Source organism: Biomphalaria glabrata, chromosome 4, assembly GCF_947242115.1.
Source record: "Biomphalaria glabrata chromosome 4, xgBioGlab47.1, whole genome shotgun sequence".
Classification (NCBI taxonomy): Eukaryota; Metazoa; Mollusca; class Gastropoda; family Planorbidae; genus Biomphalaria; species Biomphalaria glabrata.
The window spans coordinates 53661180-53686859 of record NC_074714.1 but is presented as its reverse complement, the minus strand read 5'-3'; the positions used below and the strand labels follow the sequence as shown (position 1 = coordinate 53686859).

General features: G+C 34.8%; 1 protein-coding gene across 2 annotated transcripts in view; it reads left to right on the top strand.

Moving 5' to 3' along the window:
• Positions 1–25680, top strand: part of LOC106061649 (transient receptor potential cation channel subfamily M member 2-like) — a 51495-nt gene that overhangs the window by 15794 nt on the left and 10021 nt on the right. For both annotated transcript variants that reach the window (XM_056026185.1, XM_056026184.1), the window contains exons 5-20: positions 334–455; positions 2744–2840; positions 3820–4130; positions 6662–6672; positions 7680–7765; positions 11457–11554; positions 12694–12816; positions 14921–14993; positions 18065–18144; positions 18239–18339; positions 19450–19672; positions 20194–20253; positions 21077–21208; positions 23114–23380; positions 23927–24110; positions 24822–24969. In XM_056026185.1, the coding sequence (XP_055882160.1) occupies positions 334–455; positions 2744–2840; positions 3820–4130; positions 6662–6672; positions 7680–7765; positions 11457–11554; positions 12694–12816; positions 14921–14993; positions 18065–18144; positions 18239–18339; positions 19450–19672; positions 20194–20253; positions 21077–21208; positions 23114–23380; positions 23927–24110; positions 24822–24969 (2116 nt within the window). The remainder of the gene's footprint in view (positions 1–333; positions 456–2743; positions 2841–3819; positions 4131–6661; positions 6673–7679; positions 7766–11456; positions 11555–12693; positions 12817–14920; positions 14994–18064; positions 18145–18238; positions 18340–19449; positions 19673–20193; positions 20254–21076; positions 21209–23113; positions 23381–23926; positions 24111–24821; positions 24970–25680) is intronic.

The window sequence follows — 25680 nt, the reverse complement described above, 5'->3', positions numbered from 1 at the left end:
ACCGCACTGGTGGCATCCTTGTGGAGGTTCTGGATAACTTTAATTATGTTTTTATTAATGTTGTACTTTCCCATTGTCGTTCGAAATGTTCCGTGCCATACTCGATCTAAAGCTTTCTTGAAATCAATAAAGACATGGAAAAGATTCTATGGTGTCTGAGATATTTTCCACAGATTATTCTTAGACTTAGGATTCGTTCTGTTGTTCTATTATACCAGTCACATATTGGAGTTCAAAGTTTAAAATAAACATGTAGCAGACGTTGATTTTTTTTTAAAAATATTTCTACATTTGACATTTATTATCCTTAATTTTATTCTCTCTAAAACCTAGAATGTCTGCTGATTGAAATAAATGACGATGTTGTTAATGTCATCGGAAGTGACCTACACCTGATGAAGAAAAAGGTCACTGGGATAATGAGCGCTTCAAAGTTTAAGGCATTAAAAGAAGAGGTAGTATAACTCAGGTTGCAGTAGTGTGATTCTAAAAAAAAAATGTTATTTTATCGTCCAACTTTACTTATTGTTTCACTAATATGTGTGTGATGGTTCTTTTGCTAATACATTTTTGATGAGATTTGACATGCTAAAAATGTGATGCTATTTCACTTATTAACTTTTGATCTTAGTTTGCTAATAATCATGTGATATTTTTACATTCATAAAACATTTGATGTTGTTTCACTTGTGATATTGTTTTGGTTATTCAATTTTTATATATATATTTTTTAGTAATGAACATTTGATATCTAGATTACTAGTAAAGTTTTCTTTCACGAGTCATGATGTTTCGGTAATAACTTTTTAATCTTGATACATTTATAAATAGTTTGTTATCATTTTTTATTTTTTGATGTTTGTTTATTATTATTGCCACAGTTCTTGCATATATATGCATCTGTCCTAGACAGTCCTAGGGCTATCTGACAGGGCAGCTTTCTTTTTCTTTAGAAAAAAAATTATGAATGGAGCTATTAAGATTACTAAAAGACCTAAATCCATTTTTTTAATAACAGCATTAGCTTATATATATTTAAATCTAGATCTAGAGTCCAGATACTATTTTAGATACTTAAAACTATTGAGATATTTCTGAAGGAACATTAAAGGTTAAATCAGATTTTCAATAGCTTTTAGTGTTCATGTATTTTTTTTAACTTGACCGACAGTCCGGCCAAGTGACAAAACACACTTAAAATAATCGGCTTTTATCGTAATGGAGGTGCTAAATAAAATATAAATAAAATCTGATTATTTAACAATTTTGAGGCAACTAGCATTAGGTTTAGCCGCAGCCGTCACGCTACTGAATGAAATTCGCTGTATAAAAAGTCAATTTAAAAAAAAATGCGCATGACATTTACATACAAAGTGCATTCTGAGCCTTTATAAAACAAACATAAAAGTTTTCTTTTAAATTTAGAAACTAGTTGACTAGAAAATAAACACCTTTAACTAATATTTATATTTGTTGTGAACGTTTCTTGTACATTATATACATATTTGGCTTTGTGATACTATTATTCTACTATGTATTACTATGTATTGTTTTACAACTGGTGTATTTTTATGACCGAAAAAAACAACGCGTGAATAATTAATTTTGTAAACTCAACGGTTTTCTTTAAGGAAAAAAAAAGTAGCCTTTGCACCTAAACTTTGCAAGCCGCATGGCATGGTAAAATAATATGTTTCATTTCTCTTCTTGTTTTCGAGATCTGAGTATGACAGATAGACAGACGGACATTTTGCACAAACCCAATAGCGGCTTTTTTCCCTTACGGGGGCCGCTAAAAATGGCTGGATGCTCTGCCTAAACAGAGTCAGCCTACCAAGGTAGCCATAACTAAGTTGCAAAGTTAAGGCACCAACACTTGCCTTTGGCACATAATTTGATCAATAGGATACTCCTCCTTAGTACAAATACTCGCCACAAGACATCCTCGAGTCTTCTGATCATCTAATTTCCAGGGATGGGCCTTTTTTGATCGACAATAAAGGTAGTTTTTAATTGCCCTGATCAGTTGTTCGTTGATAGAAAAAGAAAAGAAAAACGCTACCATTATGACATCGGCGTAATACTATTTCATAACTTAATAAAACCTAAAATAGAAACACAAAGAAAATATAGTTAATCTTTCACATCTTCATACCTTTAGTATCTGAGGCCTTATGTTAACGAGGGTGTCATGTGGCCAGCACAACGATTAACCGCTTTTACTTTTCCCCAACTAATGTCAGTTACTCATATTAGAGCTGTGTGGACTCAAGGGCGCCCGAAGATCCCGAAATTAAAAATCCCAGAATTCACTAGGATTCGAACACTGGTCCCCTGTTCGGAAGCCAAGTGCTTTACCGCTCAGCCACAGCGTCTCCTCTTGTTATATTAACCGAGGGGATAATAACAACTGACCTCACAGATACCTTCAACAGATACCCTAAACATTCCTAAGAACATTCTGGTTGCCTGCGGTATTGCTGCAGACCTGACATATCACCAGAAAATTCTTCTGTGGAAACTGATAAAGGGACTTCAATGAATTTTGATTCTCTTTAACGGAACTCAACATTGGCAGTGCCAGAGAATGAATACTCGTTCGTTTCTAATATAATAATAATAATAATAATAATCTTTATTATCCTTGTGGAAAAATGTGTTACAATTTGTGCATTGAAAACTATAATTTGAAATTTTTGAATAGCGCCTCACTTTCTTTGTTGCTATTTTTTTTATCTTACAGAAAAACAAGTTTCTTAACTTAAAATATTCAAACTTCAAGCGTCTTATTATAGTTGAAGACAAACGTGTGCTAAAGATTGATTTAGAGGGCAAAGAAGGTAAGAATATCCTAGCATATTTCTCGTTGGAGTTTCTTAAATAAAAAATAAATTTTGAGTGGAAAAAAGGAATGTTTAATTTAGTATGTAAGCCACACGAGCAGGCCACGTACTGGACTTGTCATAGGCCATTTGAGACGCATGCCATTAGGAATATTTAATAGAAAACGGGAGCTTATCCCCATTGACATCAGCTGACCATTATAACGTTTCGATGAAACGGAAACCTGATTGTCCTTAGCAAGCACAAGAATCAGTTTTAAAAAAATACTTATCAATTAGTCTTAATTAATTGTGTTTTATATAGTTAAAGTCTTACGTAGAGAGAAAGATACGTGCCCTGCTCAGCGTAACTGTCGGACCTTGCGCAGAGGTACTTCTTACTATTTAAAATATCAGTGTTTAATATTACACACGTAGAGAGCAATATTAAAAGTCAAAAGTACAGTTAGTTTTTTATTCAAAGGAAAATGATTGGCCTTATACAAAACCATTATTTAGATAATTAGACCTAGCATCAGTTAGTCCAAGCTTAGATTAAACCATGTTTTTGTAATTCAGTTCAATGCATACAAATAAATATTAACAGTCTAAGAATAATTGAATTAACAAATCTCCATATCTTGTGGTATCAAATAGTCTTTCGGATTAACAATACAATCGTTTCGGCAACACTTTTCATGCATAGACGTCTCTTTTTTTCATTGGTAAAAGTAAAAGTATGATTGTTAATATTTTGCAGAACATGGTTTCTGATATTTATGCTAAAAATATTGAAACAAACCTTTTTACCTGCCTGACTGGACCAGTTGCGGATCCTTATTATTTATTTAATTTTTAATTTTTTTTTGAAGTTTGTGTTTCTATACAAATTTTCTTTTTAATCTTGTAAAATTTAAATTTTAAAATTATTTATAAATTATTTATAATTATTTATAAAATGTATATTTTCGTTCTTTAATGTATTTATTTTTTACAGATTTCTATATATGTGATATAGAAGTAGTTAGAGGTAAAAGGGCGTATAACCAATGCGCTAGAGAAAACAGCAGAGAAAAATATCTAAGTGAATTTCCAAGCTCCAGTCACAACAATGGACAAAAGATGAACAAGCCTATTTCCTTCACAAACCCGATGTTCATTACTGAACCACCTGACACTAAGAAACCAGGTAACGTCGGAGAGAAGAACAACTATGAAACCATTACAAGTGTAGATGATGGCTATATATATCATCACAAAAGAAATACTTCTTCGGATCGATCCGATTCAATACAAATATCATTCATGGTAATGTATCTGTGTTTTATCTACTACTTTATAAGCAGATCACACACACACACACACATATATATATATATATATTAGTGAAAGATAGTTCGCATTCTTTTTTCACTCTCAAATATACAAAACGTATGTTTGTCACGCGCCGCTGGGAAATGCCCCCACTGTCATGCGACTCTGGGAGGTTTGTTTAATTAAAATCAATTAATTTTTAAATAATTTAGTTTTGGTGACGTTAAGTCTAGGGGTTATTAACGCCACACTAGACCAGCATGCGTTACAGCTCGGAAACAGAACACACAGGTAGCATACAATAGAGAGAAGAAGCCCTTTAGTAAACAAGATACAAAAGTTTAATGTAAATTATTATGAACGGGGGAGGGCTTACAAAGTTTAGGAGTATAATTATATATCAGAAATTAACTTACCTATAAGAGAAGAAGAATCATCATATTGACTGCTGACTGCAAACATGTGTAAAAGCCATATTGATTGGATTCAGTTGATATCTCAGAAGCTTATTTCTCTGCCTTGCTACGGTAGACTGTTAGCACAAGCATCAGCATGGGAGGTGCCAGCTCCAGCCGAAATACTGCAGGTGAATTAGTAATAGCCCGGCCGCTATCATGTGTCCTCGAAGCGGGAGTGATACAGCAAAATCAACAACGATTTTGCAGGCTGCGGGTGCTGAGAATTGACTTTAGGTGTTGAGCTTTGTACTCTGTGTTTGCTGATGCCAAGGTTCCTTCCTCCAGTCACGGGTGGGTTCAACAGAAAATATGGGGATTCAGTAACAGGCGGGAATTTCACGTAACAGGCGGGAATTTCACGTAACAGGCGGGAATTTCACGTAACAGGCGGGAATTTCACGTAACAGGCGGGAATTTCACGTAACAGGCGGGAATTTCACGTAACAGGAACCAGTTGGTGACTCCAGTCACATTTAGGCTGACATAAAATACAAAGCTAAATATATTCAATATATAAAAGGGCATTACGTTCTCCTCGCGCATAAGCCATCAATCAGGGAATCACTTAGTTCAATAAACACTTACAAAACAATGCAGGTCAATAAAGTTCAGATCAATACAATGGGAATGATCATAACATAAAAAGAGGTGGGGGGGGGTAAACATAGACAAGAACAATAGATAGTGGTCAGCTATAATGACGTCGGCCACGAACAATGGACAAGGGATGGTAATTTACTAACCTCTCTAAGCGCAGTCTTACTGCGTTAAAGAGATCATCAAGGCGATCAGCTGAGATAAAATAAATAAAATATGAATTACAAATGTATACAAAGTTGCGTCAATGATCAATTGAGCAAGGTAGCATTAAATATGGTGGACATAGGTTAACGCAATATCTAAATATGTACAAATGAAATGGTTACGTTTCTTACTTACAACATTAAGAGATACACATAATGCACATATTCAGGACAAACTAAGTTAGGTTAGCGGCATACACGACTCAAATTTCTCCGTTCGCGAGCAGTCGTCACATTGTAAGTCCAAATTACTAAAGTCCAGTAGTGAACATAATCTGACCCCAAGGTCCAAGTGAAAAGAGCAAGAGTAAGGGAGAGCACAAGGAGTGGAGTCTGTGAATGAACGCCCCTCGACGTTCTAAATCAGCGGTTCTCAACCTTTTAGGCTCGGCGACCCCTTTTTACAATCCCCCACTTTGCCGCGACCCCCCACTTTGCCGCGACCCCCCTCCCACACACACACACATACAGCAATAGAGGAATAGATAATAACAATCCATATTTTCGATGGTCTTAAGCAACCCCTGGCAAATCGTCAATCGACCCCCAAGGGGTCGCGACCCACAGGTTGAGAACCCCTGTTCTAAATAAAATGTGACGACCGCTCGCGATCGGAGAAATTGGAGTCTTATATGCCGCTTGGCCTGAAATAAGGATTGTGAAAGGACAGCATGTGGTAGATCACGTGACAATTCAAAATAAAAAATCTGACATCCGGTCAAGATTAGAGCTTCTCACCTAATTGTCAATGAAGTATTAAGAACACCTGGTCAAGCCTGACTTCGCGCTCAGGGTCTGAGCTGATAGACAAAGGTGTGGGGCAGTCTGGATGCCGAGCAAGATGAAAGAAGCTCCGATCGTCTCGCGCTAGTGATAAAGCGAACATAGTTGAGACTTGACGCTAGAACAGAACAATTGAGTCTTGCCCAGATGGGCTAACTGGTAAGTAGCTTATGGGGCTTGACATTCGCACTAAGAGAAAGGGAGATCAGCAAGGGAACATGACAACCTGGTTGCAAATATAGTTACGTAAGTCAAGCGAAATGAGGAAAAAGGTGGGATTTAGGGGTAAAATTGGACATAGAAGGAGAAAATAATTAGTTTGAAATAAATAATTAAGAAGTAATGCTGTGAAAAATACTATGCAATATATATGTAAGCAAACACAATTATGCTCCCACATTTTTGTGTAAGATGTTAATGTGGGTGCGTATTTTTTTAGTATAAATATATCTAATTGTGTCTGCCCTATATCTATTTACAGGGAAGAACGGGGTAAGTACAATCGAATAGTCATCTTAATGCAAGTAAAAGAGGAAAAAAAAATCATTAAAATCATGTTAGAAATAACTTTAATAATAATAGAATTTAATAAAACTAACTAACAGTAATAAAAGACAAAAATAATAGTGATATAAAAATTATGAAAAAATTGCAATTGTTAATTCAAATAAAATGTTATTCTCTTAAACTTGTGGGGTGGTCGAGAGGACAAGTGCGCTTGAGCTTGGCTACCTAGAAGGGGTTCGACACCCGACTCGGGCAGAGTTGTGTTTACTGAGCGCCTAAAGGCAGCACGGAAAACCAACTCCTAGATACCCCCTCCCCCCCCCCCGCCCCCACTGGTCCACAAAAGAGATTGGACCAAAAGCTATGAAAGTAGCGCTATATAAAATATTATAATAATAATAATACTTTATTACTATGTATATTTGTGCCTAGTCAGGTTTTTTTTTTTTGGAAATATTCATCCCTTATTAGCCAAATTTCTAAGCATTTGTGATCTATAGGGCAGCTGATGTAAAGGTCATCTGTTAATGTGGCCCACGGTTAACGAGGGTGACACTTTTCACCGACTAATGCTAGGCACCCATTAAAGCTGGAGGAGTACAAAGATCCTGAAATAAAAAATTCCAGTCTTCACAAGGATTCGATCATAAATCCACCCCCCTCTCCGACCCTTAAGTTCGAACCCGGGACCCTTCGGTGAAGAAGCCAAGCGATCTACCGCTCAGCCACCTCACCTATTACTATTTATACAAGAGTTACTATTATTCTGGTGAACGTGTAGTTCACTATATTTTATGTCTAGATCTATACGTGTAGCATCAGGATGTTATTAAGTCTAGTAGATTACACATTTTATTAACCATAATGGGACAATGTGAAAAATGTTACATTTTTTTTTATTTTACATAATTTAAAAAGAAAAATCGCTTTTTTTTTGTATTAATAAAGAAGTATTTATTTTGTTATAGCTATTTTCTTGTCTTTGTTGTTAGCACTACAAACCAAGAGCCCCATTTTTTCCATTTACAATTGAATGATAAACGTAGCGTTGACATTTTAAGAGAACAGATCTACATGAGTAAGTTCAATTCTATTTTAATTACAATTATTTGTTAAAAATCATCTAAAATAATGGTATCCTAAGTTTAGATCCTCTAGTGTTTAAAAGTGGGTGTTTAAAAAATGTAAAAAGTGAATTACAATCACGGATATATATTGGTTAATGTCCTTGTTCAGTCTTTTCGCTAATGCTGTGTGGTCTGTCTCACTGGCGGATCCAGAAGGGGGGGGGGGCAGTAGGGCGATGCCCCCCCACACACACACACTCGGATGAATTTCTGAAGAGAAATCACAAAATTTATATTTGAATTCTATACTTATGTGAAGAGTATATACACATTATTTATACTTTAATCTATTTTTGGATTATTTTGCGCCCCTCCCTCTATTATGTTAGCCGATTTGTTTGTGGGGGCGGGGGGGGGGGGAAAGATGGCATCATTTCCTTAACTTTCGAGTGGGGGGGGGCGATTTATTTTTTTGGCACAAATCGTATTTTGTTATCATAGTAGGTTACATATCAATATGATAAAAGCTACCTGTTGATATTTTAACCGATCTTATTATTATGTCTTTCCACTTGTGGTATTTTGGCCGATAAGGTGGGGGTGGGGGTGGGCGATGGCATAAACCCATCCCCCTTCCCGACCCTTAAGTTTGTGTGGCGATGGGGAGTGGTGGGGGGGGGGGCGATTACAGCTACTGCCCTCCCCACTCTAGACTTTTGAGTGGGGAGGGTGTTCCATTGTTTAAGCAGAAATCAGAGTATATGAATCTTTTAAAATATAAGTTACTTATTAATATTTGAACCCATTTGTATATTTTGTCACTCCACACTCTAATCTTAAATTAAATCATTAGTAAATAGAGAATGAAAGAGGGTTTTACCAGGTGGCGATAGATGTAATCAGCTTCTCCCCACCGACAGACCAATACCCTTTTCTTATGTTTTATAGTTCTTGTTTTTTTTTAACAAAAACTTCTGTCACTAATATAAGTTATATGTGCTATAAAATTACATTTTTATATCAAGTTGCCCCAACGCACAATCATTAATGTAAAATGCCATCATTAGCAATAATTATAAACAGGAGAGAGGACTCTTACTGCCTCTTACATGATAATTGTTTCCACTCCACCGGCCACGACGAAAACTTGACGTTTTAAAGCAGAATAGTTAAATATGGTGATAAAGTGTATTTAATTGTGCACGCATTTAAAATAATTATTGAAAGAATATGCTTTGGTAAATTTAGAATTCATAAGAAATTTGCAAGTACAAGAGTAGCAATTAAGCCGAGTTCTGACACCATATATTTATTTCTAGTCGCCTTTTCCCAACCTTTACTCAATCTGAAAATTTTTGTATGGTATAAATAGCATTTGGACTATAACTCACAATTTTATAATTAAATCCTAAAATTTAAAAAAAAAAAAAAAAAAAATAGTAAAGATTCTAATTGTTCTAGCTGGGTTTTTTTCTGTCTTCCGATTATTTTTTATCGGTGCTTTGTATTATAGTTGTTTTAACAAAACGAGGTTAAAAACAAGCTTAATAATTAACACAATTAATAGCTTATATATGATTTTTTAAAAAATATTTTTGTCAATTTTTTTTTTTTTTTTTGCTGGTGACTTTCAAATCTTTAATTTATATTTGTGGAGTATCTTTTCTTTTCAAGGAACACATCTGTTGCATTTACAATGTACTTAGGACCTAGATCTATAAGTTTAAATAATATTTTTTTTAAAGAAAAAACATTATTCAAAGGGTACTTTTAAAAAAATGAGACATTTTGCGCTCGTTGAACAGTCGAAAAACTTAAGAGCGTTTAACCAATGTTCTGTAGGCGTCTTAGTCTGACAAAAAAAAAAGGCGACTACAAAAGGATTCGCTTAAGATTAAGATAATATTACGATTAATACGCATAACTTATCTTATATAATACAGACGTTACTTCAAAAAAGAAGATGATTACGTCCTACGCGTCATGCATTTAGTCATGCATATTAACCAATGACTTAAATTCAGCCAAGTCACTGGTTTTCCTGGCTAGCTCAGGCAACCCATTCCATGCTCTAATAGCACTAGGGAAGAAGGAGTGTTTGTACAAATTTGTCCTAGCATATGGGACAAGGAATGTGCCTTTATCTTTGTGTCTTTCAGAGTATTTTTCAGAGTAACAAAGATATACTTACACTAGTTGTATCTCAATTGTCAATCTCACTTCAGTATCGGCCGTTGCTCCCATGTACTTTATTTTAGTAAATTTTACCTGCCTTTTTTAATAGAATGAATAGTGAGCTGTGGATGTAATAGGCCTGAGTCAGATTCCTGAATAGTATTGATATGCTCCCCCTCCAATTTAATTATATGTGAGTTTTGCTTAGGAGGCGCGGTGGCTGAGCGGTAAAGCGCTTGGCTACCGAACCGGGGTCCGGTGTTTGAACCCTGGTGAAGACTGGGATTTTTTTTCTTCAGGATCTTCGGGCGCCTCTGAGTCCACCCAGCTCTAATGGGTACCTAACGTTAGTTGGGGAAAAGTAAAGGCGGTTGGTCGTTGTGCTGGCCACAGAAACAGATGACCTTTACATCATCTGCCCTATAGACCACAAGGTCTGAAAGGGGAACATTACTTTTACTACTTACTTTCTGCTTAGCCCACTGAATGGCATTCTTCGATAAGTTTAATATCCAAACAAACGAAGATACCTTTAAAAGATCTATTTTTAGAAATTGCGTAACGTTTATTAGGGTGACACATCTCCGCTTGACGTAGGTAAAGTCAAACAAATGAAGACAAGACCAGCACCGAGCACTGGTCGTTGGCGTCATGCGTCTGGCGATTATCTCCTTCGGACTGGTCATTACATGTGACACTATTCCCGCCCCTTCTCTTCTGGACACATTTTACTCTTTCCTCCATTCCTTCTCTCTCCCTCTCATGGGTAAGACGATAATCTGTTTCTAGCACTTGAAATTTTTATGTGTGAATTTTTAATCCTTAACCTTTTAATGCTGAGAGCGGCCCAAGGGCTACCCCTCTCTTTCAATCTCTTCACCGCTACGTCTTTATAAGCTCGCGTAGTTTGGAACATTTGCCCATTATTTGTCCTGCACGTTTACAGACTGTCAAAACTTTCGCCATTTGTTCTATGAGATTTTAAAACTGAAAACCTGGTGGAAGTCTCTCTCTATAAACAATGGGGAAAATCCAGTTGAAGCTAGGAAAAGGCATAATTTTTCATGGAGGATATCTCTATGTTTTTAAGAGATGCAGACCAATCTAAGAAGTTCTGGTGATGTGAGCGTCAAAATGAATGTAGAGCTCAGCTATGTACAGATGATGTAAACAAAACTTTACATAACAACGCCTTGTTTCAGCTTTTTAAAAAGCTTTTCACGACATATTTTTTTTGTAGTGCTAAAAGATCTCCATTTCCAGTCTAGATATATCATGTATAGGTCAGTGTTAATAAAGGTGTAAAAAAATTTTATTTGATTCATGTTTTCTTTTAGTTACAATAAATAATTGTGAAAAGTTTTATCTTGATTTGAACATGGAAAGTGTGAGGGAAAAACGTTTACTAATTTGTGCCAGACAGAGTTCTATGATAAAAGCTTTGTAATTAAAAACATGTTTCATTTCGTTTACCTTCAAAGTCTCATCTTATTACTTTTTTTTTTCTTTTTTTTTTGATGTTTTCAGGAACAATAAAAATGTATAAAGTTCCACGAAAGAAAATAGATGCTTTTTATCTCAGCCTCTCTTTGAACTATGTGGATGAAGAATTGACTTCAGATGATGTAATGCTTACCAGTTTGTATTTACCGTTACAGTTAATTCGCAGCTAGATTTATAGAACTCTTTATAAAAAAAAATACAGAATTTCATTGCATCCATAACCCTGAATTGTGCTTGTGGTAGAAACGTGTTATGTTTAAAAGAAAGTTCAAATCGACATGTACTTAAGTATGAAATTATTGATGCAAGACACAATTTATCTTTTCTTTTATGGCTTTTCAGTCAACATTTTCATTTGATGTTATTTCTTAGTCAGCCTCTCTGTCATTAACAAAGTAAGATATTTCAACCATACTTTATTTTTAATAAAATTTCATTATCGGCTAAAATTTTCGGTGCAGTTTTGAATGCTATGCAAGAAGAGATTTCAAACAAAACAGTTTGTTTCTCGCTATGAATTTTTGCTTATATTTCAACCTATTCTCCCCTCCCACACACATTCGACTGTCACAGTCTTAGTTGACATTGCATGATCTAAAGTTCACGTCATGTTAAGAGTTTAAAAGACACATGGAATTCCTGATGTAGAAAACAGGAAGTAGAATGAATAAAGTTAGACTTAGAGGTCTGTCAGTCAGTCAAGAAAAGCAGTCAAGTGAAGTCAAGTAAGAAGTCAAGTGTTATTCTATGGACCGAGTGGTCAAGTATATTTTAGTCCGGGATGGACAGTAGCGACTTAGAAAAGTCTGTAGTAATTTCAGTTAGAAAGTAACTTGTGGGCAGTTGTTGCCAGTGGTCTTTTGAGACATGTATTAGTTAATCTATATTTCTACACAGTGTTACCCGCTGAGATGCGGACGTGATTTGTTGTTAACGTATTGGATACTTTTGATACCGCTGTTATGCGGATAGGATTATTATTTCTTGACTTGTAGCACTAACAAGGAGTGCAGTATATTGTTATTATTTTAGTAAAATAAACTTCATGTTGTCTGCTGAACGGACTTGAGTCAGTCGTATAGTGTTTGTCTTGTCACGTGTCTAGAGTACTTCAGGAAGTAAGAACCCAGTATTACACCATTCAATACGTTCATTGACAACGACATGCACTTTAAATTCCCTAATCGAACGTTTTGTCATATAATACATATAAAACAATTATTAGTGTGTTGTTTTTTTTTTTGTATTTCTTGTCGTCCAGATATTACAATGGTCAGAAAAACTCGAAAAGGTTGTGGAGCTCATCGTGAAAGACTTCAAGACAGATTTTCTAGAACTATTGCTGAATATAAACGAAGAGAGAGTTGTTGAAATACTAGCCAAGGTGTGTTTTAGCCTTGTGTTATTTTCTATAACTAACCGATTTATACTTATCTAATAATTTACACATGATTGATAGTAGCTTAATTGTAGTTTAATTATTCATAAAAGTATAGCTTTGAGAATGAATGTGTTGCTCATTTTATATATAATAGTATTCAGTAATTAAATAACATTTTATTTCATTTTGAATTTCGAAACTCAATCGAATAAGTTGTATTAATCACACATATTAAGGAAGTTCCTTTAAAGAAATGAAGATTTTAGCATCCCTTGCCCGAACTTGCATGACAGGGGGATTGTGAAGTAGTAATTGGTTTCATCAAAATAAATAACACTAATTAAATTTTAAATTAAATTTAATTTAAACCGTAAATTTTAATTAAGTAACCTTTTATTATAGCGAAAGTCCTATGTAATTAATGTCACAATAATCTATCTTGTTGAGTTGTCCAAAAAGGTTTGAGTTAAATCTATTTTATGAACCATGTGGCCCGGGAAAGGATTTTATCCCGTGGCCAGGATGAGGAATTGGCTCTTCACCAACCCCTCTGCCTGAAGGAACTAGATGATCATTTCATCACATCCTTTTGTTCATGGGTCACGGTACCTTAAGCCATCGCATTGGGTCAGTTCAACGTTAGTATTGAAGCCAGGACACATTGTTCGTATGTTCCAGCTTGCTAAACGCATCAATGTTGAGGGTTTTCTTTTGATTGTATAGGCAGGTGCGGGTGAGCAGCTTGCTTTTTTTGTTTTGTCTTAGCACCACGCAGTCAGGTGCGGCAAGCTGTGACGGGATAGCACTTTAATGTCCGAGGGCTGCTCGGCTTAAGGCAGGCAGTAGCTATCCAGTGAGGCTAAAAAGCCCCTCCTACCATCAAGAGTGGTCCCTGGCGTTCCAGCTTACGCCAATTAGCTAGGAACTTAGCACCGGTTACAACCACTTTCCGTGTTTTTTCAAAGACATTACTGTCAGAGATGGAGGATCCTCTTCATTGATGGGGGAAAGCCTGGGCGGTAAATTTGCGGGTGCTGGGCTGCCCACACGTCTGCACATGTGTCTCTTCCATACTGACCAGGTCCAAAGGGATGGCAAGCCATCACAATTTGGGGTCAGGTGGATGCAGGAGTGTGCCAGATAGCAGTAGTCTTACCACTGGCCTCCCGCCTACGGGGCTCCAGGACCGGATTTTCTGTTAGGGTTTACTCCCTTAGCCTTAGACCTTACAGGGACACACACACAAGGCAGTGCGGCTATTGACCTATAGCTAGGGGTTTGGTTTGTGGACAACAGGGCGTGTCCACACGCCGACGGGCCATGCCTGTCTCACATCTTGTTGCCAAACCTCCTCCGAGACCCTTGCAGTTTAGCCTTAGGCTTCGCAGCATTAGTTTCCATCTGCCACCAAGAGGAGGTACGGGAGGGTCTAAGTCAGTAAAAATAAAACTTTTTAAAAGCAGGAAAATGCACTGTAGATACCTCAGAATATGCATTTTGTTGGCTTTCAATACCAGAATTAGTGCTTGGCGCAGGGCGGAGAGAGGCTATGTACTGACAAGAGAGACTTACAAAATTGCTCCCCTTTCACAGTTGCTAGCCAGCGGTGGCAGCAAGTTAAGCTTCCACACTAGACGCTTTACACAGTGTAATTGCTGGAAAAAAATGTCTTTTGAAATTGGCTTCAATTCTTACAGTTTCGGGACACATTCAAATGCTCGAGAGAAAGAAATTTGTGAGGCATTCTAATACTCCAGAACTATATCATGGATGACTGTCCCTATAATAGGGTATCCTCAAGAGTTGGATGGACTTATAAACATCAGAACTATAAAATCCCAGTATTCGCTGAGATTCGAATTCGGGAATCTTTGGTTTAGAAGCTAAACGATTTACCACTTAATCACCTTGCCATCCAAAATCAGAACAATATAGAAAGAAATTAATAAAACCAATATTTCTTTTTTGTTATGGAAAAATCTTTATTTTTATTATTCGTAACTATGTTCCATTTAGCATATCCATAATCTATTTTGACCATGGTGAAAATCTTACTTTTTGTTTCTTTTTTTTTCTCTAATACCTTAAATTGTTTTTCGTTACGTAGATTTCTAAACATTTTCAACATCGAACTGACCAACCTCGAAAGTATACAGATTTTCTGGACATTATTCCCTTAGGTAAGCAAACTATTGTGACATAGTAACAAATAAAAAAAATGGTTTAGTGTAATTGCAAAATTATTTTTAGTCAATGACGTAATTAATTTGCAATAGATATTGATGAAAAAAAGGCTATTAGAATGCTTAACAGGGAAACACTCAAAAAAATTTTCACTTTTCTTTTTAAAAAACACTTGTCTGTATAGACAGAGCAGGAAAACAATTCTAAAACAAAATATTCAAAAATTTAAAAATGTAATCTGATACTTCAATAGCAATTATATTTGCCTACATTCCTGCAAATTTTCAAAAGAAAACAATAAGAAATGCACAAGTAGATAGCTTTTATATAAGAGTATGTTTACAAAACAAAATGGCCGCCGTTGCCATGGCAACAAAATTTTCAACCTTTTTTTTTCTAGTTTTTTGATAGGTTACTCGTACATAACATTCCTGTATAATATCATTAGATTTAAAGCACAAATAAAAAAGTTGGTCTCTAAGTGTTTCCCATCCCCTTAATGCGATATGGTCCAGTCACTTGTCAAATTCCTCTTTCAGACTAAGCAGTCTATAGGGCAGATGATGTTAATATCGTCAGATGAATAGTTCAAAAGAAAAAAAAATGTATAGAGTATGTATTTGTGTTTAATTCTTAAGTGTGATTTTTTTCGGACAAGCTTTTTAAGCATTGGTCAACAATCGTCTGATGTTTCGAATCTGTCACACCTCAAACAAATCTTTACCCCATTTTTTTCCTTGTGTCATATAGAATTTTATCTTTCGGCCATCTTGACTGACAATACACACGAGAGATGGCTTTCAGCTTTGATCTAACCAGATAAAGCAACATGACTGATTTTATTTCTAGCAAGTGCGAAATGCAGGGATTCTATAGATAATATATACATTCTATAAGATACCTATACATTCTATAAGATACCTATGCATTCTATAAGATACCTATACATTCTGTAAGATACCTATACATTCTATAAGATACCTATGCATTCTATAAGATTCCTATGCATTCTTTAAGATACCTATACATTCTGTAAAATACCTATACATTCTATAAGATACCTATGCATTCTATAAGATTCCTATGCATTCTTTAAGATACCTATACATTCTGTAAGATACCTATACATTCTATAAGATACCTATGCATTCTATAAGATTCCTATGCATTCTTTAAGATACCTATACATTCTGTAAGATACCTATTCATTCTATAAGATGCCTATACATTCTATAAGATACCTATACATTCTATAAGATACCTATGCATTCTATAAGATACCTATACATTCTGTAAGATACCTATACATTCTATAAGATACCTATGCATTCTATAAGATACCTATACATTCTATAAGATACCTATACATTCTATAAGATACCTATACATTCTATAAGATACCTATGCATTCTTTAAGATACATATACATTCTTTAAGATACCTATGCATTCTATAAGATACCTATACATTCTATAAGATACCTATACATTCTATAAGATTTCTATGCATTCTTTAAGATACCTATAAATTCTATAAGATACCTATACATTCTATAAGATACCTATACATTCTATAAGATACCTATGCATTCTATAAGATAGACATACATTCTATAAGATACCTATGCATTCTATAAGATACCTATGCATTCTATAAGATACCTATACATTCTGTAAGATACCTATACATTCTATAAGATGCCTATACATTCTATAAGATACCTATACATTCTATAAGATACCTATGCATTCTATAAGATACCTATGCATTCTATAAGATACCTATACATTCTATAAGATACCTATGCATTCTATAAGATACCTATACATTCTATAAGATACCTATACATTCTATAAGATACCTATGCATTCTTTAAGATACATATACATTCTTTAAGATACCTATGCATTCTATAAGATACCTATACATTCTATAAGATACCTTTACATTCTATAAGATTTCTATGCATTCTTTAAGATACCTATACATTCTATAAGATACCTATACATTCTATAAGATACCTATACATTCTATAAGATACCTATGCATTCTATAAGATAGACATACATTCTATAAGATACCTATGCATTCTATAAGATACCTATGCATTCTATAAGATACCTATACATTCTATAAGATACCTATACATTCTATAAGATACCTATACATTCTATAAGATACCTATACATTCTATAAGATACCTATACATTCTATAAGATACCTATTCATTCTATAAGATACCTATACATTCTATAAGATACCTTTACATTCTATAAGATACCTATACATTCTATAAGATACCTATACATTCTATAAAATGCAGGGTGTTTTAGGTAAAATAAGAAATGAATCTCCATTTAATAAATCAACTAATTGTATCTTTAAAATAATTGTATACATATCTGCTGCCGAGCATAAACGCAGACGGCGAAAGGAACATGTAAATCGACCGCCGGCGGATAATAATTATGCTTGCCTCGGATGTGGCAAAATATGTAGGTCACAGCTGGGACTGCGCAGCCACGGGAAATACTGAATTCCTCACTAATCTTCGGACTCGAAGACTAGCCTTATTATATACATACTTATGAAAAGAGAGAGTATGGTAGAAATAATGTACAAACATTTTACCAGTCAGACATAGTGAATTGATATAACCTTAGTAAAAAATTAGAGACCTTTTTTTAAAGTGCCTTCTCCAAAATATTTTGAGGTATTATTATTGAAGACGTTCTTCGAAAATTGGTATACTTTTTAAAAACGTCCTACCTCTCAACAGTTTCAGAGACACTAACCCTCACTATATAATATTTTTGTAGCTCTTGCAGTGTACTTCTTCTCTCTCTCCTTCCAAGATGTGGCGGAGTAATGGAAATAGTCATGTTATTTAGTTTTGGGACTCTACTCAAAATATTGGTAACTAATTAAAGTAAACGAATGGATATGTTTTTTTTTAAGAATTTAAGGAAAAAAGGGTTGTCATGCACAGTTCTTACTTAAATAAAACAACTATTTTACTATTGAATATTTGACTATTGTAATACATTTTCGACCTAATTTCTTGTAGGAAGTTCCCTGAAACTGTTAATAGAAGCTATTGAGAACAATAAGTTCCGCGCATCTTTGTATTACTGGACAAAACAGAAGGTAAATATATATACAAAAAACTGTATAAATATGCCTTACAATACTTAATTATTATTTTGATCCTATATCAGTTTACAAATATGTTCCCATTAAGAACCTGATAGGAGCGGCACTAGTGGCACAGAATGTTTTGAAAGAGAAACTGGAAAATACATCTTTTAAAAATGAAAAGAAGAAGTACAAAAAGTATTTGAGGTGAGTTAACTTTATCATTTATAAAAGACTATTAATTATAGCGGCCCCCGGAAATAGAAATTCATCTACCATGTCATCTGTCTGTCATCCATTCGCTCCTCCGTAGCGTTTAGATCTCCAACACTAAAACAAATATTACAAAACAAATTTCATATTTGAAAGCTTTAAAATTTTTGGTAGAAACGCTTCTTTTTTTTTATTTCTCATAGAAAATCTTTTGTTTCCAGAAATAAAATATGTAAGCAAATTGCCTAGTCTGCCTTTTTTTTATAGAATGAGTTTTGGTAGGAGAGTATTTTTTTAAACACACTTCTTAGCTAATTTAAAATTAATTTTTCTTCGAATTTTTATATTTTATTCTTCAAGGGCGTAGCCGGAGGGTGTCGGAATTCATCCCTTCCCCAAATGAAATCCTTCTGCTGGGGGAGGAGATTTTGTGACTGGCAATTCGATTTGATTTTGTTCATTGTAGGTTACATTTTAATTGTGGAACCATCACGTCCACCAGCACAGCCAAAGACAGTTTTCAGTTTAAAATCTCCCCACTCAGGAGATTTTGAGGTTAAAACAGACTGTTCAGAAAAAAAAACAACTAATTAACTAAAGCAACCGACAGTCAAAAAATTGTATAAACACGTAACTAAAGGGAGGTGAGTTTAAACTCATTGTTTAATATAAAACTTCTATGTTTGTAGCCAACAGGACTTTGTTTTTAAAACCCCCATTCAGATGGTTTTGAGAATAAAACCCCCCATCAGATGGTTCAGACGATCAAACTCCCCTTTACGACAAAAAAAAAATTAAAGCAAAATACAGTCACCAAATTTCTTAGATTTCTGTAAGAAAAGAGAATCAAGTGTAAAATGGTATTGTTTTCTTAGAAAAAGGGCTTGATAGTCACATGAAAGAAGCTCCATGAGATGAACCATAGTAGATTTAGGACTGAAAGAGTCCAATAATGGAATAATAGAAATTATTATCATACTAAATAACGTAAGTTTTATCACAGCTTCAGATAATAATGTTACTTGATGTTAAATTATTTAACAAACAATGCTACTAAGATAAAAAAAATGCTTGAATAATAATGATATACTATAACATTAACAGAATTTATGAAGATATTTCAATCCAAATTTTGGACTCCTGCTATAACAAAGACAGAATAAGGACTTGGTTTCTTCTTACCAACGAAATTTTCAAGTGGAAAGAATCCTGTATTACGATAGCCTTAAAAACTAAAAATAAACTATTTCTAGCACAAGAGGCTTGTGTTATGGTTAACAGTTTGAGTTGGCACAATTATGTTGGAGAGGATCTGGATATATTAAATGTAAGTTTGACATAATACGTAAGTGTAATTTTAAGTGTTTCTGTTTTGGTGCTTTGGCACATTCCTCGTTCCATATGCTATGACAAATGTGTACACATGCTCCTTCTTCCTTAGTGCTATTAGAGCATGGAATGGGTTGCCTGAGCTAGCCAGGTAAACCCAGTGACTTGGCAGAATTTAGGTCAGTGGTTAATATTCATGACTAAATGCATGACGCGTAGGACGTAATCATCTTCTTCTGTATTATATAAGATAAGAACATTTTAAAGAAGATAAATATAAGATGATTCATTATCATGGGTTTGTGTGTGGATAGAAAGAGAAAAAGAAAGAGAAAGTGGGAAAAAAATAGAGTAAGAAAGAGAAAAAGACAGAGCGAGTGACAGGAAAAAAAAAGAGAATGAAATATATCTTTCAACTTAAGACGGTTCCTCAAAACTCTATGTAAATGATTTGATGATGAGTTATTGACATTAATTTTGGACAAAAATCATGTTTGCTATAATCTTTTATTCAACCAGTTAAAACACGGCATCAAAGAGACATTTCTTTCTCCAAGTGGACGTTGTCGTATGGACATGGTATGCTGTCAAATTTTGTATGTGTTTTAGTTCACAGTCTATATAAGTATACATTATTTCTATCGAGAAGCAGCAGTGCATGGCGTATTTAAATTTCTAGTTTTTTTTGTTGTTGTTTTTTTCAAACAACGATAAGTCGTGATACTATTATCATTTAAACTATTTTAATAGACCAAAGTTGATTTTAACCTCTCATTTGGTAGTCAAATAACTAAATAACACTTTCTACGTATTGATATTGTAACACATTGGTATATTATCAAAGAGTGTTGTATGTACTAGGTTGGGGTGTGGGAGGAGTGAAAGAGTTAAGGCTCGCTATATATGTGTGTATTTTTGTGTTTACATAAGGTTAAGGTTTACATGGAGTAGAGTTAGGACCAAAAAGTTCCCACCCACTTAAAAGTTAAGGATCATCAAGTAGATAGATTCAAAAGCTTTTGTCCAGTTCTTAGAACACAAGATTGTTCTAATCTTCTAACACGAAGAAAGACGTGGCAACGAGCTATTGATCTCCACTGCCTACAGTTGGTCAGTGTATGACTATTGGTCTCGTTTTGGGCCGTATTATTGAATGACATGGAAAATACTTATAAGCTGCTTTTTTCACAAGTGGACTCACCGCGTCAAAACAGATAATCTTCCATTAACGATTCCAAACGGCTATGCATGATTTATGCGAAAGTAAAGGTAGGTCAATGGGGATTTGGGAACTGTTTATAGTATTGTAGCATCACAGATTAAAAGATTTATTACTTTAATTTAATTCATATTTTTTTCAATAGCAAAAAAACTTTCATCAGTGTATTTCTTTTATCTACAGTTCTCTTACTTAATATTTCTAACGGCCTACAGTGTTCTGTTGGTCTCAACTCTAAACAAGACTACGTTTCATTGGCTGGAGGCTGTGGTCATGTCCTATTTAGGTATTTTCCTCATAAAGGAGTGTGACCAGGTAAAAGTTCTGATGTATATCGGTCACCATTTCTATTCGCATTTTAAAAGGTGTTAGGGTGGGAGGAGAGCGAGCTCCAAAGCAAAGATCACACTAGACATACTGTTTTTTTTTTTGTGCTGTATAAATCAGGTAACTAATACATCATTTATCAATGTTATCTTCAATTAATTTTTCTCTCTTAGGGTCTCTAATTGGAATGTTACAATATTAATGATCAGTTTGTCTTCGAGTACAAAGATTGAGTGAGGGGTGCAGTATTTCACGTAGGTACACAGTCCCAGCTTTGACCTACATATATTGCCACACGCAGCGCAGGCATAGAGGTCTTACAAGATTAACGTTCAAACTTATTCCAGAAGGGCATATCTTGACGGTGACCCTGTGCGTATCGACACGATAGTAATGCGTCATACTGTACGAACTCGTGTGCAATACACTGTGAGCCTTAACAAGCAAATAAAATAAAAAAAGCTTATATTAAGTGTATCAATTAGTTTGGAGTCATAGCTTATTATTAAATGTGTAATAAGCCTCAAAAGACAACCTAAGTAAAGGGACTTCTTCAGCTTATGCCACCTCTTCGGTCAAGTTCTATTTTTTTCCCTTCTAGGTAGCCAAGCCAAGCCAAGTTCAAGCGCACTTGGCCTCTCGACCACGCTTCCCTTCTTTCACCCCCCCCCCAACCTTACGTTCTCTCAACTGGTCCGGAACAGTTGTAGGATCATAGCTCAACGAGAAAGCTGAAAGCATGAAATTGTGCTAAAAAAAAAAAAAAACAATAGATAAAAAGAAAAAAAAATCTTTTTTTTTTTTTAAAAAAGGGCATCTATCAACAATGTAGAAGTTGATTCCCTTATCCCATATCAATCAAAATATTTAATTACCAATAATTATTTAAATAATTAGCTTTTTTTTCACTCATGTTTTGTACAATAAATGATTGTATCAACCTGATCGGAAAATGCGTGTGGGAAAAATGACGTGAACATTTACTTAACTCTTTCTCTCCGAACTGACGACACCAGCGTCGATTCCACCAGAATGTGGTAAATAATTACGGAGAGAAAGAGGTAAGGGGACTAGATCCTACAAATTTAGCCATAGCTGTGAATACTAAAGGGTTAATTTCTCTTGTTCTTATCAAACAAAATAATTAATTACCAGTAATTAATTAATTAATTGGTTAATATTTTTATCGATTCCTGTCTTGCCTACGCCAATGAATAATTGTAAAAAGTTTAAACTTGATGTAAAGGGGTGTGGGAGAAATGACGTATACATACTTTTATCAGCCAGACAGACAAAGTGAGTTAATATAAGGATGGCTGCCTGGTCGTGCGGTTTGCGCGCTGGACTGTCGTTTGGATTTATCGATGGTCCCGGGTTCAAACCCTGCCCGCTCCATTCCCCGTCGTCCTGCGGGAGGTTTGGACTAGGAAGTAAACTATCTTCAACTCTGAAGGAACATCCGAAACATGTCAAACATTTTACAAAACAAACAAACATTTTTGTATTTATAATCGCATAGATTTCTTATTGTTAGTTTAGAGTCTAGATATCTATTACAAATTTAAATACTGAACAAAACTAATTGATACAACTACGCTTTATATAAGCTTTGGTTGGTTGTTTTTTTTTTTTTTAAAGTATTTTTCTTGTTTAGTTTTCTGTGAACTTACGGCCGGACAGACCACACAAAACTAATAGCGGCTTTCGAGAGTCCGTTAAAAATGGACATTACTGATATGTATGATATATAGGAGAAAAAAAATGGCTTCTTAATTGAGAAATCTTAAATAAAAGCTCTAATGCCCTACACTTATCAGTAAAGAGAATATTGGAAAGGCTTAATATATACTAGTGTTTTAAATTTCTAACAAATATTTTTTTTTTGTCTCTCAGTGTTGCAACAAAATTTGCAAAAGTCTGAAGCAGTGTGGTTATAACATTAGAGATCCTTTCAACATCTTGGACCTGCTGTCAATCACTATCGGTTTCGTTGGATGGGCTTTTCGCTGGGCGGCCTACATCATCCCTGAAGAAGACAGATTCATGATCGCAGCTCGCTACCTTCTGTGTTTTGACTTCATGCTCTATATGTTCCGATTCCTGGAGTTCTTCTATCAGAACAAAGTTCTTGGACCGATTCTAGTAGTCATCAGAAATATGGTAAGTCCTGTGTGTAAAATTGATATGTTTAAAAATGTAAAATAAAGTAGTGAGTAAAGCTAACCCTTGCAGAGTCATATAATTTAACTAGTCAAAGTACAGCATGCCAATACCTTAAATATCTTAAGATTTTGAAATGATAAATCTTTCTTTTGTACTTGGATTCATCCAGGGGGTTGAGGGCTTTGCATTGGGGTTTTATGCCTCCTCATGTGGCTGGTGAGACCTATGTGAGCCCGGAATGTAGATATATATTTATTTATTTATATATAATAATAGTAAGGCTTGTCTTTGAGTCCGAAGATTAGTAAGGAATGCTGTATTTCCCCCTGGCTGCGAAGCCCCCCCCCCAACCCCCCTTCCCCCCCCCCCCCCGAAAAAAAATCCTGGCTACGCCCATGATATATATATATATTTAATTTGCATCATTTCATTTTAAGACGTTAATGAATCACTTGCAAGTACACTTTTCAACTTAATACTAAACTTGTTACTTTCAAAGCGAAAAATTGTTATTTGCTAATAGTGTGTATGTGTTTTTCTTAGGTCAGAACCTACATTCACTTTCTTTTGATACTGACGATCTTTTGGGTGGCCTACTCTATTGTTTCAGAGAGTATTTTATACCCAGAGAAGGAACTGAAAGCAGATATCCTCTATTCAGTTTTTCGCAGAGGATTCTGGGCCATGATGGGAGAATATTTTCTAGATGAAATAGAACATTTCTCAGGTAGAATAATTTTTTATAAAATTAGAATACAAGCATTAATGAGCATTCTAACAAAACTCAGTTGCGATACTTAACGCTCACATCTGCAATATTTTAAGTTTCAATATCACTGGCTGGTATGGCAATCTGAGCATTAAAAATAAAAATAAACTTTATAGAATCCTAAATGCTGCTGGTAAAATCATTGGAAAAAAACAAACCCCATTTGGGCAGTTGTTTGAGACAAAAATCTATAAAAAAAAGCTTACAAGATCCTAGAAATAAAGAATTACCCTTTGTTTCAGGATTTTGTGATTTTAGCATCACAAAAGAGATACAAGACACCGATAGCAAAGACAATCAGACACAAACACTCTTTTGTTCCCCTGACAATCAAATCATTAAATAAGAACAATCTGATATAAACTTTGTCACATGTAAATTATGAATGAGTCTGGTGTGAATGAACATTTTGGTTTCTTATAGTTATAATGTTTTTTGTTTGGTGTAATGCACAAATTGTAAGACAAACTTCCATACCGACAATAAAGATTATTATTATATTATTATTATTATTATTAATAGGTGAATTTCGCTGTATGAAGTGAAATTGCTAATCTCTTTTCATCTTTTGTGTACTAAGCTTACCAACTGTCTGATGTTCGTTTAAAATCTAAATTTAAGTGACAAACATTCCCCTCTTTTTTTCCTTAATTGTATCCTTATTTGCAGTTGGATCTTGCTCTAACCTTAAATCTGAAAATAGTTCTAACATGAGTTGCCCGACTGTAGACGGGGAATACTCCATTCCAATACTGCTGGCAGCGTATGTTCTATTTGTTCAGATACTGATGTTCAATTTACTGGTCGCCTTGTTCAAGTGAGTGTTCATGACCAGTGTTTACATAACGACACAGTATTGTTTATAAAATTACAATATTGTAGAGCAAGCAAAATATAAATTTAAAAAAAAGTACTTTAAAAATATTTATTTCAAAAATGATAATATTAAGTGACATTGTATTAATTAGTTTGGACCAGTCATGGTCGCGGTGGCTGAGCGGTAAAGCGCTTGGCTTCCGAAACGGGGACCGGGGTTCGAATCCTAGTGAAGACTAGGATTTTTTAATTTCGGGATCTTCAGGCGCCTCTGAGTCCACCCAGCTCTAATGGGTACCTGACATTAGTTAGGGAAAAGTAAAGGTGGTTGGTCGTTTTGCTGGCCACATGACACCCTTGTTAACCGTAGGCCACAGAAACAGATGACCTTTACATCATCTGCCCTATAGACCACAAGGTCTGAAAGGGGAACCTTTTTTTTTAGCCATGAAATTTAATGTGTAATAGATCTATACTGACAATAATAAATCTCTGCGATTAGATATATTTTTACCAATTGTTTTTGTTTAGAGCTATTTCATGTTTATAAGTTTCTCAATACGCTATGATCCTAACACTTGTCCTGACAAATCGGGAAAGGAGGGGAGTATCTTATCTTATCTTATATAATACAGACGTTACTTCAAAAAAGAAGATGATTACGTCCTACGCGTCATGCATTTAGTCATGCATATTAACCAATGACTTAAAT